This window comes from Lactuca virosa, chromosome 9 (genome assembly GCF_052849685.1).
Source record: "Lactuca virosa cultivar CGN04683 chromosome 9, Lactuca_virosa_CGN04683_v6, whole genome shotgun sequence".
NCBI classification, from domain to species: domain Eukaryota; kingdom Viridiplantae; phylum Streptophyta; class Magnoliopsida; order Asterales; family Asteraceae; genus Lactuca; species Lactuca virosa.
Window position 1 is genome coordinate 30,952,822 of NC_136434.1, and position 17,010 is coordinate 30,969,831.

The 17,010-nt window shown below is 36.4% G+C and overlaps 1 protein-coding gene across 1 annotated transcript; it reads right to left on the reverse strand.

Moving 5' to 3' along the window:
• Nucleotides 1–503: 503 nt before the first annotated feature.
• LOC145139093 (mitogen-activated protein kinase kinase kinase 18-like) lies at nucleotides 504–1,966 on the reverse strand. The gene has a single exon (XM_079073038.1). It carries the CDS (start codon nucleotides 1,812–1,814, stop codon nucleotides 504–506), a length of 1,311 nt encoding a protein of 436 aa, XP_078929164.1. The 5' UTR covers nucleotides 1,815–1,966.
• Nucleotides 1,967–17,010: the final 15,044 nt, after the last annotated feature.

Genomic DNA, 17,010 nt, shown 5'->3' on the forward strand with positions numbered 1-17,010 from the left:
TGTTAATTAATTAGACAAACAATTGTCAAAAAACAGAATAAGAAGGTTTTAGATTAAAAATTTTATACACATAGAAATTAGAATGATGGCAACAACCAATGTCAATACCATCAAATTCACAAGTTTATCCTATTACGAGAAAAGAAAATGTGTAGCATATTATATGTATTTGTTCTACTAGAAATCAATATAATTCAGTCATAATATTAACGATCACGTATTCATTTATTGCTGTAAAACTTTAAACTTTCTAACAAATATAAAAGAATAAAACATCAATAAGATTATATTCACTTAAATAATTTGATATTTATGCTATACTATTGGATCAATAGTGTGCCCAATCATCACCCACCAATCCACCCACCACCCAAAAAGGGTAGATGCATAGTGATTTGTATATCGCCGACCATTTCAGATTTTTATATGAGAAAATGTATTATCGTAACATATATTTATATAAAGACATCGTACTATAATTCCCTCTTAATTTTTATACTAAATCATATTATATACTCTTTCAAATGCGAAAGAATGACAACGAAATGCGTATAGGAAATGTGTTGGATATTATTCAAAATAAAGAAAAATATTGGGAACAATTTTTTTATCAATACAAACAAATAACAACTGTATATATCGACAGGATCTCTATGGATCGAATCGGCTGTTGTACTTGTATCACATGCATCATTGGTTGTACTTTCATGATCGTAATTATAACTAGCATTAGATTCGGCATATTCCCAATTTGCCCTTCCACTCCCGCTTACGCTTTCTTCATAATCGACGGAATCAGAATATTCCAACGTAGTCGCGTGCCTAACCATCTCCCAACCTTCTGATTCCCAATTTGCCCCTGAGTTTGAAGCTAATTTACAAATCCTCTGTTTTGCGTTTGAGTTCTTTATGTCGAATTGATAAATCTCAAGCGTTGATTGGTTCGAAGAACTTGAAACAGACCAATCAAAGACGCATCTTGGTGAGAATTTGCAGGTGTCGATCGTGATCTGCGGTGGTGATGGAGGAGAGCAGGATACGAGAAATGGGTGTTGGAGTAACTGATCGCAGCTCCATCTCTCACTTCTCTCTCTTCTAAGACACTTGTTTAAAAAATCACGTAGATCTTCCGGTATCGGAACTGTAATCTCCGGAAGCTCTTCGGAGTAGCCGATTTGACGGAGGGTGTCTGCTCCCCTGTCTTGCCAAGCTGGCTTTCCGGTGAGGATCTCAATCACAGTGCATCCCAATGACCACACGTCGGACTCCGGTCCTTGATACTCACCTCTGATTACCTCCGGCGCCATCCACAATGGACTCCCACGTATTCCGGTGACAGGACTTCCCAATTCAATCGCCGACCCGAAGTCTGCAAGCTTAGCGATACCGGGAATGTTTCCGATCAACACATTCTTCCCCTTGACATCACAATGAACGATGCCTCTTCCGTGAATGTAGCTCAACGCCGACGTGATGCACCGCGTATAACTCCGAAGATTCACACCACCATGCTTCACCACGTCAGTAACAGTACCGCCGGGCATGTATTCCATGTGTAAGTTCCGGTACACCGAAGAAGACTCACACGTCACATCATCTCCGAGATACGTAACGACGTATGGTGACGACAACGATTTCAAAATCCGAATCTCGTTCTCTAAACACCCAATAAACTCAATGGAGCTGTTCTCCACGGATTTGACAGCGAACACAACACCATCAGATTCATCAACACCGATACTCACCACCCCAAACGATCCCTTTCCGATGCATTTCCCTCGTACCCAGTTGGATTTACGTCCGTAGTTGTTCATTTTTGTGGAATTTTGCGATGTGAGTTTAGTTATGGAGTTATAATATGAAGTTGTGGGCTTGTGGGGGTGTGTTTATATATGAGTGGAGGTGGTGAAATTAAATAGTAATGGGAAGTGGAAAGTGAATAATGGCGATGAGGATGACGTAGTGAAGAAGAAGGTGAAAGCGGCGAATAATACCGGGTTTTATCCATATCCAATCCATGTGGAAGATGTTTGTGAAGTTACTTGGCAAAGTTGGGTTCATTCATGTCTTTGAGATGTACAATCCATGTGGACACCTACTTCTTTTCTTAAATTATTTAGGATACTTCACGTAATTTTACCCACTTCTTTTCTTTCATCTATCATCAAACTTATCGGTTATAATTTAAAATACATGGAAATTGATAATTTAAATATATTGGTGTATAAAATAAGTCGTAAGCAATGGATAAGATATTAAGAAAATAGTATTTATGTTTCCCAAAAGGTTTTTGAAAGATTTTAAAAGTTTTCAACAAAAAACTTGAATTGTTAGAAAGATGTCATTTTAAATATATTTTTGTGAGTTTTCAATGAAATTTTTATGTCATCTGTTTTTCAAAAGGTTATAAGTACTTTTAATTAATTTATGCTTGACAGCTTTATCAGTAGTTAAAAACTAACTGATAGTTGAAAAAAATTTACAAATGGTTGATAAAAAATAGTGATAGTTAAAAACTAGTTGATAAAGTAGATGAACGTATAAAATAGCATATAGAAAAATATGTTTATTATAATTATAAGTTGAATTTTGGGTTATTGAACATGATAAGGTAAGAAAGACTGAAATTGACAATGATTAAACTTAAAAATGCACATCTATATACACAAGCACAACCAAAATAAAATATCATTGAAGGGTATCAAATTTACTACGGCAATGAACAAAGGGCATTAATTTTTTGATATTTTTATTAACGCTTTTAAATTTTAATAAGACAAAATAACCTAATTATATTTATGTTTAATCAAATAATGTAATGAAAAAATGACATTATTGGAGGTCTAAAACAATTGTTGTACAAAGGCATGGTGCATTCTACAATATAATCGACCACAAGATGGAAGTAGTTGACTTTTGTATAAATGATATCTTTGACCTATTTGTGTTATTTTTTCAAAATTCAATATGTGTGGTCAAAGAGTACTTGAAAAAGGGTCAATAAAAAACAAAGGAGAAAAATTCGGTAGTCCACACCCAAACCCAATGAAGATTTGGTTTATCCTGGACCTGGACCCCACGTTGTGAGTTGTGAGTTGTGACATAGCGATAAAGAGCTGGCCCATGGCAGTGGAACGGTGGGTAATATAACTAGCCTAACACTTGCGGTGCGTTCCATATATATATATATATATATATATATATATATATATATATATATTAAAGTTATGAAAGATTTTAACAGTAAAGTGACATCTTTTTTGTCAATTTTGGTCCTCCAACTTACAACATTGACCCTTCACCTTTATGCTTTTGTTCACAAACAACTCTTTCACTTTGGTTTGAATTTTTCATAACCCTCACCTTTTATTATATATTATTAGTATTTAGTCTTTTGGCAGAAATGGTCCCTCATCATTATTATTATTATTATTAGACAAAATTACACGATTGGTCCCTGTGGTTTACCAGATTTAACATTCTCTTTTTGGTTTTAAATTAATGTTTTATTTATTAGAAAATACTCACCCAATATCATAAACCCACTCACCATCTGCCATCACCACCACCACCACCGCCAAAATTACATAAATGGTCCATATGGTTTACCCATAGTGACAAATTCAGTCCCTACTACCTGAAAAGACCAAATTACCCTCACATTAACGGACAAAAAGCAACGGTATATATTTTCCGGATTGGTTTTCTGACTGCTGCCATACATGGCAATAAAGTTCAATTTGTGAGACCATTTCTTTATTTTCCTCATTTATTGCAAGAAATAATGATTTAGATTTCTTTACTTATGTAATTAGATAACATTGTTTATCTTCATTTACTAGATTATCTCAATGCAATTCAACATGCTACTTTACTTTACAAAGCAGTATCTTCCGACCCCGGCAACGCCGGGGAATCTTTTCTACTTAAATATTAATTTTAAATATTTTTATAGTTGAAGATAATGTTTTTCTTATTAATTTATTACATAAACGTTTTTATGATTTTTTTTTATCGGCGAATGCATTAAACAAAAGGAAACAAGCAAGAGGCTAGCAAAAGTTACAAATTACAGACATGTAAAAAAGAAAGACACCACTTAAACCAACATAAAGAAGTAAAATTTAGAACGAAATTTAATCCAATTAAAAGTCGCAAGTTGAATGTCATACGTCGTCTTCAACGGAGAACATTTTCTCTTGTTGAATTCTAAAACGTTTCGAGCTTTCCAAATACACTAAATAGCCGAGTAAACCAAGGCAAGGCGAAGTTTACCTCTCTCATTTCCAACATCCGAACCAACCAGAGACTTAGAAAGATCCTCTCTATTTTTCGGGGGCACCAAAAGAAAACCTGTCCAGCCACCAAATCAACTTCAAATACAACTAGAAAAATGGCATTTCAAAAAGACGTGATCAACCTCTTCTTCCTCCGGGTTACAAAAAAGGCATATAGAAGAGGATAAAACTATTCCTCTAGAAAAAAGATTACTCGTCACAGGAACCTGATTTAAGAACATTGTCCAAACAAAACAATTAGACTTTAAAGGGATCCAAATAATCCATTTGAAAGCATCTATACTCGAACCCACCAACACCTTATCAGTCAAAAGTCGCCTAAAAGAATTCACTGAAAAAATTTCCGAAGCCTCCACTTTCCACCACCACGAATCAGCAACAGAAGACAGCCTCACAGTAGCCAAACTAGCCGAAAGAGACTCAATGGCAGCAGCGTCACGACCATTTCTAGCCTGTCTACGCCAACTCTAATTGCAAACAACACCTTCCCTATCCGTCAACCTATCAACAACCATGAAATTTTTGTTTGTTTCAATGTTATATAGATTCGGAAACATGGTTTTAAGCGTGTAACTCTCCATTCCATTTATCCTTCTAAAAGTAAATACTTTTACCATCTCCCTTCTTTCTTTCAAAAAGGTCATCCATAAAAATCCCCCATTCTTCAAGCTCCGTTATAGAAAATAGAAAGCCAAGTGCCCGTTATACCACATCTAGCAAACGGCTTTCCATCCACACCATAAAATTTATGTATACTTTTAATTCATGATGACCAAAACCATTTTTTTCAACTTTCAGTCGCCACCACCATTTGATAAGAAGTGCAATATTTAAAGATCTAAGGCAACCTATACCAAGACCTCCTTTATCTTAGGTCTAGTCACCACATGCCGAGCAACCCAATGAATTTTCTTTTTCTCTTCAATACCACCCCAAAGAAATTTTCTTCTACCACTCTCCAAAGACTCAATGACTTTTTTGGGGAGCTCTAAAGAGAGAAAAGTACTATAGTGGGAGACTACCCAAAACGGATTTCACCAACGTGGGTCTCCCACCAAACGAAAGGTTTTTGGTCTTCCATGTAGAAAGCTTAGCTTTAAATTTGTCAATAATTGGATTCCAATTCCGAGCAAGATTCATGTTGGCTCCAACGGGGAGCTCAAGATACATGAAAGGAAATGAAGCGGACTCACAATTTAAAATGTTAGCAAACCGGTTCACACCAACATGATTAACACCAACTCCAAAAACCTTGCTCTTATAAAGATTAACTTTAAGGCCGAAAGAAATGTAAAAGCATCTAAGGAGCCTATTAAGGTTTATAATATTTATTTGGGTCTATTCTCCCAAAAAAGTAACATCGTCCGCATACATAATATGAGATAAGATAGAACCGTCAGAGGGAAGAGAGATACTATGTAAAAGATGTCGATCACAAGCTTCTTTCATGGAAACACATAAAATTGTATATTAACTTTAGATTCCTGACTTACTGATTCATTTACAGGGGTGGACTGCGGATGCAAGATTTCATCTAGGGGTGGCACGAGAAATTTAAATAGTAGCACGATTGTAGAAAAAAAATCAAATTTTTTTGCACTGCATACAGGCAACGCAGGTGTTGCCAATGCCACTATAGGACACTATACAAAACCACCTATGTTCATTTATATATTTTTATTATATAATTTTATTTATATTTTACTTTTGAAGTTATATACAATAATTATCTTTTATTTTTTATTTATTTAAGAAAAACTTAACACGGTTGTCATTTTTTAAAACATTTATATCTACAAAAGAAATCATCAAATTACATTGTTAAGTAGTACTTTTTTTCAAATACGTGCTTAAAAATAACTAACTAGATAAGAAACTATATATATATATATATATATATATATATATATATATATATATATATATATATATATATATATATATATATAAAAGACATTTCATAAATATGAAGATAAATTAGTTAATTTTAAGAAAAAAAGAAAAAAACATCATAAATGGTCCCTGTGGTTTTCTAAAATCTGAAGTTTAGTACCCGTGGTTTAGAAACGTCATAGTTTGTCTGTGTGCATTCAAAACTTTTGACGATTGGTCCTTATTACTAACTCTATTATGTTTTGTCTGTTAACTGAAGGGCATTTTCGTCATTTCACTACCACAGGGACCATTTATGATGTTGGATGTTATCTCTTTTTAAAAAAAGGAAAATTTAAATATAATTATTTAACCACCCAGTAGCACAACCCCTGTTCAACATCACTTTCAAACCACCATTCTCCACCTCCCTGTTTTGCTCGCCACCGTGGCAGCAATCAGAACCCTCAAGTCAGCAAACCCAAATACCCACTGTTAACCCTCACCCACCGACCACATTCCCTTGAAATCGATCACCCTCAAGTCTCATTGCCCCGTAAACACCACTCTACCTCCCTCTTTTTATCGAATTTACTCATTCTTCTCCTAAATTGACTGTTGATGCTGCTGCAGTTTTGCCGAGGATTTTGATTTGGCTATGCTTCATTTGGAATATTTTGTTGTGAATTTGATTTGGTATTACCATTGGGGTCTTCCTAATGGTAACTGTGTTGATCTCTTAGAGAAGTTGGAGTTTATAGTAATCATGAAGATCCCCCAGACAACACAAATCTCTTATTGAGTTGAGAAATGAACCATGAATCCAGTTGGAAGATGGGTTATATAGGGATTTTATTGATTGCATCCGGAAAACAGAGGTGTTGATCACCTCTCTTCTGCTCCAATTTCAGAATCAGTTCACAGTCGTCATGAAGAACCTCTTTCTTGTTCCTTCTTTTCTTTTCCTCCGCTCCCTCACCATTTCCCAGCCAACTACTCGTTTCCTCCTTGATAAACTCTCCCTTTTTACTCACCTCCTGAGTTTCCTACACTATCTCCATCAACCGGTGATGGTGTGATGGTGGCAGGTACGAATTTTAGTGATAAAGCATGGGTGTAAGTGTGTATAACCAAGATCAAATAGACCTTCGAATAGATGATCCTACTCCAAAACCACAACCAAACAAGGAACAGGTAGTAGAGCGAAGATCACCAATTCTAAGTCTATAAGATCCCAATTATATATAACCCTGGAAGCATGCACTTCGTAACTATAGACCAGCCAGTAAAGGTCTTTTAATTCTCATGTAAGTTTGTTATAGTGCCTAAAATACTCCTATAGTATTTTATCTTTGTGTTTTGTTCTAAGGATACTTTGTATATAGAGTTAGGTAAGTTTTAGACTCGTTGCAACACCATTATCACTCCCAAACACATGTTGGTCGTATCTCAAATAATATAGTTGATCAGGTTATATTTATTCCAGATATGATTACATAACTGCTTAGGTTTAACTGTAGTGTCCAACGTCTAAATACTTTTGTTTGTTTTGTTCTTACTTGTTCTTATTGTGATACTTGTTCTTAGTATGTATGCTTATTAGTATACTTATCGTAAAATACTTATATTTTAAAAGTATACTGTTAGTCAGAGCACTCCGGGCCCATTGTATTTATAGTTGTATATCTTTTACTGGTTGATATACTAAGTTCACTATAAACAATGCTCTGATACCAATCTGTCACACCCCCAAACCGAAACGGCGGAAACGTTCGGGGGCGGAGGACGTCATGTACAGTATCACAACAATTGAATAATAGTAATCAAAGCAACAACAACCATTGTATTAATAGTATAGTGTTTACATTACATTTGAATTATACACGATTGACTCCAAAAGTAAATAACAAGTAAAGACTCAAAGCTACTATGCTCCATCTTCTTGAACCCGGTGCGTGTACTTGTCTACTAATGTCCTGAGAATACAAGTAGGTTTTGAAAGAGTATCAGCATAAAGCTGGTGAGTTCATAAGCATTTTATTTTGGAAAAACTGTTCTACGTTCCTTTGAAAAGTGCGTTATCTTTCTCCAGAAAACCTTATATTTTCTGATGTAATGAATGTATAAACCTTAAGTAAAAATGATTCTTACCAGTTCCTCCTGCGAGTACTTAGTGTATACAAATCATATACAATCCAGATCGAACAAACAATCGACTGTGTGGTTACGCCCCAAGCCCACAACCAAACAAGGAAGAGGAAATGAGGCGGAGATCACACATCCCACTGCAAGTTGGATGTTAATTTCATATTACCCTAGTGTATATACTAAGTTATCACATAATTACTAACCCTAGTGACTCTTTGTTAGGTGTATTATTATGTGAACGAGTCGTTGTTTCACCTGTGGATTCTTATAACCATATTATGGACGATCAACATTACTACGTACTCGGACGTACGTCGATAAAAATGACGTTTGTCACCCTAGGTTCACTGTACCTAATAGTCAGGGTGTGGGATTGTCACTCCCGTATAGTGTTGGATTAGGTGTCTAAGCCCATAACTATAATTGGTATGTACTTGAATTGATAGCAGCACAGTCCTTTTGGGTTGCCCTCAAACCTAGCAACTGGGCAAGGAAATTATGAAAGGAGAGATATTGAATTATTATAAGATTAATAAATTAATATAAATGATTTATTAATATGTTAAAAGATTAATATATTAATTAGAAATCATAAGGTTTAATTAATAGTTAGCCAGAAATTAATTAGAATTAATTTTGGGGTTAATTGTATTAATTATAAAGTGCAGGGACTAGTTTGCAATTATAAAATAGTTGAGTGGAAGGCTCCAGAACCTCCTTGGAAGGATGTGGACGAAATCTATAGGGTAAACCATAATGATTTCGTCCAAGGGGCTTGGATAAGGCCTTTGGATTAACTTAGGCCCCAAGCAAAGGAGTATTAGTGTTTTCCCTAAACCCTAGATCCCTCAGCTATATAAGGAGTCTCCCAGCTCCTAAATTCGGCCACTCCTTCCCTTGTGAAACCCTAGGACCGAATTTTGCATACCCTACTCTCTCTCCTTCAAGTTTCCTTCTTGCTAGCTTTTGGGTGTGACTCCATTAGAGACATTACATTTATGGTGCTAGGCTTCCAAGAAGATCAAGTTCAAGAGGATTAACAATTGTTTGCTATAACAATTGAAAGGTATGTAATTCTAAAACCCTAGTTTGTTAATTTCAAAAATAGCCTCTCTCCTCTAGGGTTCTTGTTTTGCAATTCAAAGTTATATGTTCAATAGTTAAAACATAGATCCAAAGTAGGTTGCATGTGAACTTAGGAATTGTTTTCTAGTTTATTTGTTTCACCTAAAACCCATCAGTGGTATCAGAGCTAGGTTTGTTTTAAATTGAATTGCTATAATAGTTGAATTGCAAATTAGGGTTTATAGCTATTAAACCCTAAAGACCAAAATTTCCGATTTTTAGGGTTTTGGTTCAAAGGGTTTTCGAAAAACCCTAGCCTCCATGAACCCTAATCGAAATTAGGGTTAGGGTTTTGGAAACCCTGGCCTCCTCCCGTGATTTTCAAAATTTACATGGTAATTTAGGGTTTCTTGTTTTGGGATAATTGTTGCCTTATTGGATAATTGAGAAAAATAAGGAAATTATCCTATCCCTATATTTTCGAAATCTAGAAAGGACATCGATTAGGATTAAATTAATTGTTTAATTTAATTAGATAATCCTTACAAGATTTAATAAATCAGTTAAAAGTTAATTAATAGATAAATATTAAATCTGGTTATTTGGTTTATTTTTAAATTTAAAATTAATGGCTTAATTTTCGATATTTATATATAAACCCTAAAGTTTTAAAAAGTTTAAAACACACCTTATATATATATTATAATTAAAAGTTAAATATTATATATGTATAAGAATATGGTCAGTCAAATCGCTAGTATGCCTCATTCACGAAGCTAGTCTATAAGGGGGGTATAAGGAAACTGCCTATAAAATGGTAGTTGAATGGGTGTCCACTCTCACCCACCGCTTCCTTGATTAGTGGAGGGTCGTTAGCAGAACGGGTTTGACAGGACAACTACATCTCATTAAAAGTATAAGTTATTAAAGAAAGTACTAGAACATTATTTTACAAAATCCCAACTCTAGTTACTTTAGAAAAAACGTGAAAAGTATGCTAATCCATGAAATTGCACATTATGCTTTATTGGTCGTTAGTGGAGCGTGTGTGGATTACCAGCACACTAATAGGCACTAATAAAGAGTAGTAATGGGTATCTCATAATTATCATTTTGGTGGAGCGTGTGTGGTTTACCGGCACATTAATAGTTAATGATAAAGACAATGAGGTTACCAAGCATATTTGCATGGTTATTCACATCTTGTTTGTGATCCTCGGTATCCCAGTCACAAATAGAAGAGCATAATCTGAGATTAAAACATGCCATTGAATAGTTTCAATGTATCTCAAAAGGAATTAGGAATTTCACTTCGTTTATTTCGTCTAATGGTGGAATTGGTGAATCGTCATTCACCTACCTTTATGAAATTTACACTTGGATCTCGGCATCCCATTTCTAAGTTGTGAATCTTCATAGTTGGATCCTAACCTTGATATTACATCTTTGGGTTATTATATTGAGGTATCTTGAAATCTAACTAAAACTATCTTTCTTTTCAGATGTCTACTCCTGGAAACAATTCTGCTTCATCATCCTCCAACCACAACTTCTCTTTGCTCAACATTTGCTCCAAAGTCGTTATGGATGGCTCTAACTATAACGATTGGATGCGTAACATCAAGATGGCGCTTCGATTTGAGGACAAACAATATGTCCTTGAAAAGGAGCTCAAAGAGCTTGATGAGTCTAAAGCTACTCCTGAAGAATATGTTGCCTACAAGAAACACTATGATGATGCTACCAAAGTGGCATGCATCATGGTCGCAACCATGTCCCTAGAACTACAGAGGTACTATGAGGACTAGTGGCCCTTTGAGATGAACAAGGACCTTATGGAAAAGTACCATAAGCGAGCTCGTCAAGAAAAGTTTGAAGTAGTCAAGTCACTCATGGCTTGCAAGATGAAAGGAGGGGAGTCGGTTGTATCTCATGTGCAAAGAATGCAACGCTACATAGAGCGTTTGGTCAAGCTCAACATTCACTTTGATGAGGAATTGGCTATTGACATGATCTTGAACTCATTACCTGATTGTTATGGTCAGTTTATCCTAACTTACCATTTGAACAACACTGAGCAGACACTGGCCCAATTGCACAACTCGTTGCAGACAGCTGAAGCAAGGATGAAGGGTAAAAGTATAGCCTCCACTCCTGCAAGTGCCCCTGTCTTGGCTATTGGACAGGGAAAGGGGAAAAAGAGGAAAGGTCCTCCTAAGCAAAATTGGAAGAGCAAGGCTCAAGCTGGGTCATCTACAAATGGCCCAAAGGCTAAGCCCAATGCTACTATTCCTCATGTTTCTGATCCAAAGGATGCTGATTGCTTTTATTGCAATGACAAAGGCCACAGGAAGAGAAGCTGCCCAAAATATCTGTAGGATATCAAAGATGGCAAAGTGAAGCCATCTTCAGCAGGTATTTACACTATTTCTTCTAATAACTCATTATCTTCTCGTTCATGGGTCCTTGATACAGGATGTGGTTTTCACATCTGTTCTGATTTGCAGGGGCTAAAAGAAAGTGAGGAGGTGGAGCGAGGGAGGATAAACTTGATCATGGGAAACAGAAAGTCTTCACCAGTAACCAAGATCAGAGTTTATCAAGTTTTGCTTAATAATGATGTTAGATTAGACTTATTGAATTGTTGCTATTCGTCTGAGATGACGAGAAACATTATTTCATTTCATGCATTGTTCAGAAAAGGTTTTAAGTATTCTTTTAATGATTTGAATGGTTCAATTTCTGTTTATAAGAATGGTGTCTTTGTGTTTGAAGCTTTACCTTGTGATGGTGTGTATGAAACAGTGACTTGTGTTGATAGCTTAGGAAATAGTGTATTTAATATTGACTTGTCTAATAGTGTAGACAAGGCATGCTTGTGGCATTGTCGTCTTGGACACATTAACAAGAAACGCATAGCCCAACTCCAAAAGGATGGAGTGTTGGAATCATTTGACCTAAAATCAGATGATATGTGTGAATCTTGTCTTTTGGGAAAGATGAAAAAATCACCATTCACAGAGTCTTGTGAAAGAGGTGAAGGTTTGTTGGATCTCATACATACAGATGTATGTGGACCCTTCAGATCAACTACAAGGGATGCTAATCGATTCTATGTGACTTTCACTGATGATTATAGCAGATATGGCTATATCTACTTAATCAAACATAAGTCAGAAACCTTTGAAAAGTTCAAAGAGTTTAAGCTTGAGGTCGAAAATCAATTGGGCAGGAAGATAAAGGTACTTAGATCTGATAGAGGCGGAGAGTATCTTAGTATCGAGTTCAACGACTATCTAAAAGAATGTGGGATAGTCTCACAATTAACTCCTCCTAGGACACCACAATTAAATGGTGTAGCTAAGAGGCATAATCGAACCTTGTTAGACATGGTTCGTTCTATGATGAGTCGTGCTTCGCTTCCTATTCACTTATGGGGGTATGCCTTAGAGACAGGCGCCCACATCCTCAATCTTGTCCCTACAAAGAAGGTTGCCAAAACACCTCACGAAATGTGGACGGGGAAAGTTCCCTCGTTAGCACATATTAAAGTCTGGGGTTGTGAAGCTTTTGTAAGACGAGAGACTCACGACAAGCTAGCAGCTAGAAGTGAGAAATGTGTTTTCATTGGTTACCCAAAGCACTCTTTTGGATATTTGTTCTACAGACCTAGTGAAAACGTGGTCTTTGTAGCACGAAGAGGAGTCTTTCTAGAAAGAGAGCTCATATTCAAAGAGGACAGTGGGAGCACCATAAACCTTGAAGAAATTCAAGAGTTGGCCAATGAAGGGACCTTAGATGACACTAGCACTCAACCAGAGGAAACAGTTCCTGTTGAACCAGTTGATAACTCATCACCTCTTCGAAGATCCACTTGGGTGAGTGTGCCACCTGAGTTGTATGGTTTTCATATTACTTCAGATGGTGACACATTCATCAGTGATAGGACACTGGTAAATTTAGATGAACCGGTTACTTACAAGGAAGCAATGGCAGGCCCAGAGGCTTCCAAATGGAAAGAGGCAATGGACAACGAGATTAAGTCCATGTATGACAACCAAGTTTGGAATTTGGTTGATAGTGCACCAGGTCGTAAGACAGTTGAGTGCAAATGGATCTTCAAGAAGAAGACAGACCTGGATGGAAATGTGTGCACATTCAAGGCTCGACTGGTTGCAAAAGGTTTCACTCAAACCCTAGGGGTTGACTATGATGAGACCTTCTCGCCAGTAGCTAAGATTAAATCTATTAGGATATTACTCGCCATAGCTACCTTTCATGACTATGAAATTTGGCAGATGGATGTCAAGACTGCTTTCCTTAATGGGAAGTTGGCTAAGGATGTTTACATGAATCAACCAGAGGGTTTTGTTGATGCAAAGTTTCCCAATAGAGTGTGCAAGCTTGAGAAATCTAATTATGGATTGAAACAAGCATCTCGCAGCTGGAATCTTTGCTTCCATGAGAAACTCAAAGAGTTTGGTTTCTCTAGAAGTGAAGATGAGTTTTGTGTGTATATCAAGGCTAGTGGGAGTATAGTAACTTTTCTGGTGTTATATGTCGATGACATATTACTCATTGGTAACGACGTTCCAACCTTGAAAGATGTTAAGTCTTGGCTTGGAAAGTGTTTTGCCATGAAAGACCTTGGAGAAGCTGCTTATATTTTTGGGATTAGAATATTGAGAGATAGAAAGAAAAGACTGATTGGACTTAGTCAAAGTACATACTTGGGTAAGGTATCAAAGAGGTTTAGTATGGAAAATTCCAAGAAGGGAGAGCTACCTATCCAAAGCAATACCAAATTGAATAAGACTCAATGCCCGAGTACAGATGAGGAAATAGCAGACATGAGTCGTGTGCCTTATGCTTCCGTTGTCGGATCGATCATGTGCGTTATGACATGTACTCACCCTGATGTGGCATTTGCTTTGAGCATGGTCAGTCGCTATCAGGGAAACCCGGGTAGAGCTCATTGGATAGCGGTTAAGAATATACTCAAGTATTTGCGAAGGACAAAGGACTGGGTCCTTGTGCTTGGTGGCAATGATACTTTGAGAGGAGATTGTTACAGTGATGCCAGTTTTCAAACGGATAGAGATAACTTCCATTCTCAATCTGGCTGGGTATTTTTACTGAATGGAGGAGCGGTTACTTGGAAAAGTTCCAAGCAAGATACGGTGGCTGATTCTACTTGTGAATCAGAGTACATAGCAGCGAGTGAAGCGTCGAAAGAAGCAACTTGGTTGAGGAACTTCATCGGAGATCTCGGAGTTGTTCCAACCATACAGGAGCCTATGGAACTGTTCTGCGATAATGAGGGAGCGGTTGCCTTAACTAAGGAACCCAGAGATCATGGTAAAACCAGGCATATCGACAGAAAGTACCATTTCATCAGGCATAGAGTAGAAGAAGGCCATCTTGTAGTAAAGAGGGTGTCATCTGAAGATAACCCAGCAGACCCCCTCACAAAGGGTCTGAGTAGGGCTAAGCATATTCAGCATGCTCGGAGCATGGGACTGAAAGATGATATTAGTTTTAATAGTTAGATTAGTCTAGTTCAGAAACTTGTTACAAAGTAAATGTAATTGACTTTTGGTGATTAAATAATAAAGTATTATTTATGAGTGTGTTTACTGCCTTTTGTCAATTGTTTCATATTTTGTATGTTTTTTACTTCCCGAATAATATGATTATTCAAACTCCACAGTCGCTCGTACTTTTGGAAGTAAGTAGTGAATCAAGACTGTCGTGAATTGGATTGTATATTGTCTAAGGATAGGCATGGCAATAGAATTGCTGCAATGTTCATGAGTACTCAGAAATTGAGATTTGAGTATTGGATAAACCCTCGCTCAGAGTATCACTTCATGGAATTCATCACGAGTAATACTGAGACGATAATATCTTATAATCTTGAAACGAAGATATATGAGTTGTAATTTACAAAGTCGGTTATACATTGGTGATACGAAAACGCATCAGTAACTTGGTGTTATAAAACGTATTGTCATGTATAATTTGATGAGTAAAAGATACAAGCATATGAGTCAACGTTTATTCGTTCCTTTTGCCCTAACCGGAAAAGCGATATCTGTGGGTCTCTCGATGATTTGGTGTTGACTTATGTGCTGGGACCAGCCAAGACTAAATTGATGTGTTCAATTAGAAGTCCTATATCATCACAAATCAGAAATCGGGAAACATAGATTCTGAACAAAGAGATTGATTACATTCCATGTCTTATGTATATGGATATCTAGCAGAACGAAGGATTATATGATCACTTATCTAAGGACACGTAACTGACTGGGTCAGAGTTCAGCAGCAGCTTTTGGAAGCTACAATTTGCTGGTCAAATTTAGAAGTCATACTAGCAATTATAGTTACAGACTTATCCAAGTGGGAGACTGTTGGAATAGGTGTCTAAGCCCATAACTATAATTGGTATGTACTTGAATTGGTAGCAGCACAGTCCTTTTGGGTTGCCCTCAAACCTAGCAATTATGAAAGGAGAGTTATTGATTTATTATAAGATTAATAAATTAATATAAATGATTTATTAATATGTTAAAAGATTAATATATTAATTAGAAATCATAAGGTTTAATTAATAGTTAGCCAGAAATTAATTAGAATTAATTTTGGGGTTAATTTTATTAATTATAAAGTGCAGGGACTAGTTTGCAATTATCAAATAGTTGAGTGGAAGGCTCCATAACCTCCTTGGAAGGAGGCGGACGAAATCTATAGGGGAAACCCTAATGATTTCGTCCAAGGGGCTTGGATAAGGCCTTTGGATTAGCTTAGGCCCCAAGCAAAGGAGTATTAGGGTTTTCCCTAAACCCTAGATCCCTCAGCTATATAAGGAGTCTCCCAGCTCCTAAATTCGGCCACTCCTTCCCTTGTGAAACCCTAGGACCGAATTTTGCATACCCTACTCTCTCTCCTTCAAGTTTCCTTCTTGCTAGCTTTTGGGTGTGACTCGATTAGAGGCATTACATTTGTGGTGCTAGGCTTCCAAGAAGATCAAGTTCAAGAGGATTAACAATTGTTTGCTATAACAATTGAAAGGTATGTAATTCTAAAACCCTAGTTTGCTAATTTCGAAAATAGCCTCTCTCCTCTAGGGTTCTTGTTTTGCAATTCAAAGTTATATGTTCAATAGTTAAAACATAGATCCAAAGTAGGTTGCTTGTGAACTTAGGAATTGTTTTCTAGTTTATTTGTTTCACCTAAAACCCATCATATAGATCTATACACAAACTCACGCTCTCCCTCCAGGAGACTCTGGTTACAAGGCGTCTCACACTGTTGGCTCTCTCAACAAATTCTCGAATAATACTACGAAAACCCTTTTTGTTATGAATCCTTATAAAATAATATCTTTTATCTCATAATTCATAAGTTTGTTTCCTCTGTTCTGAAAACTATATTTATAATGTTTGTATTTTAACATGTTTTGTAAAACTGATTTCAGGTCTAGTAGTGACGATGTTTACCATGTATGCAATTTCTGTGTTCAATGTATACCAGTGATATGAAAATATAATAAACCAAATTATATTTTTAAACACAAGATTACTTGTGCTTTTACTTGTATTCCCCCCTGAAAACATTAAAAACT

What these genes read in the sequence shown, in the direction of transcription:
- LOC145139093 (XM_079073038.1), bottom strand. Translation starts at nt 1,814, where the DNA reads ATGAACAACTACGGACGTAAATCCAACTGGGTACGAGGGAAATGCATC.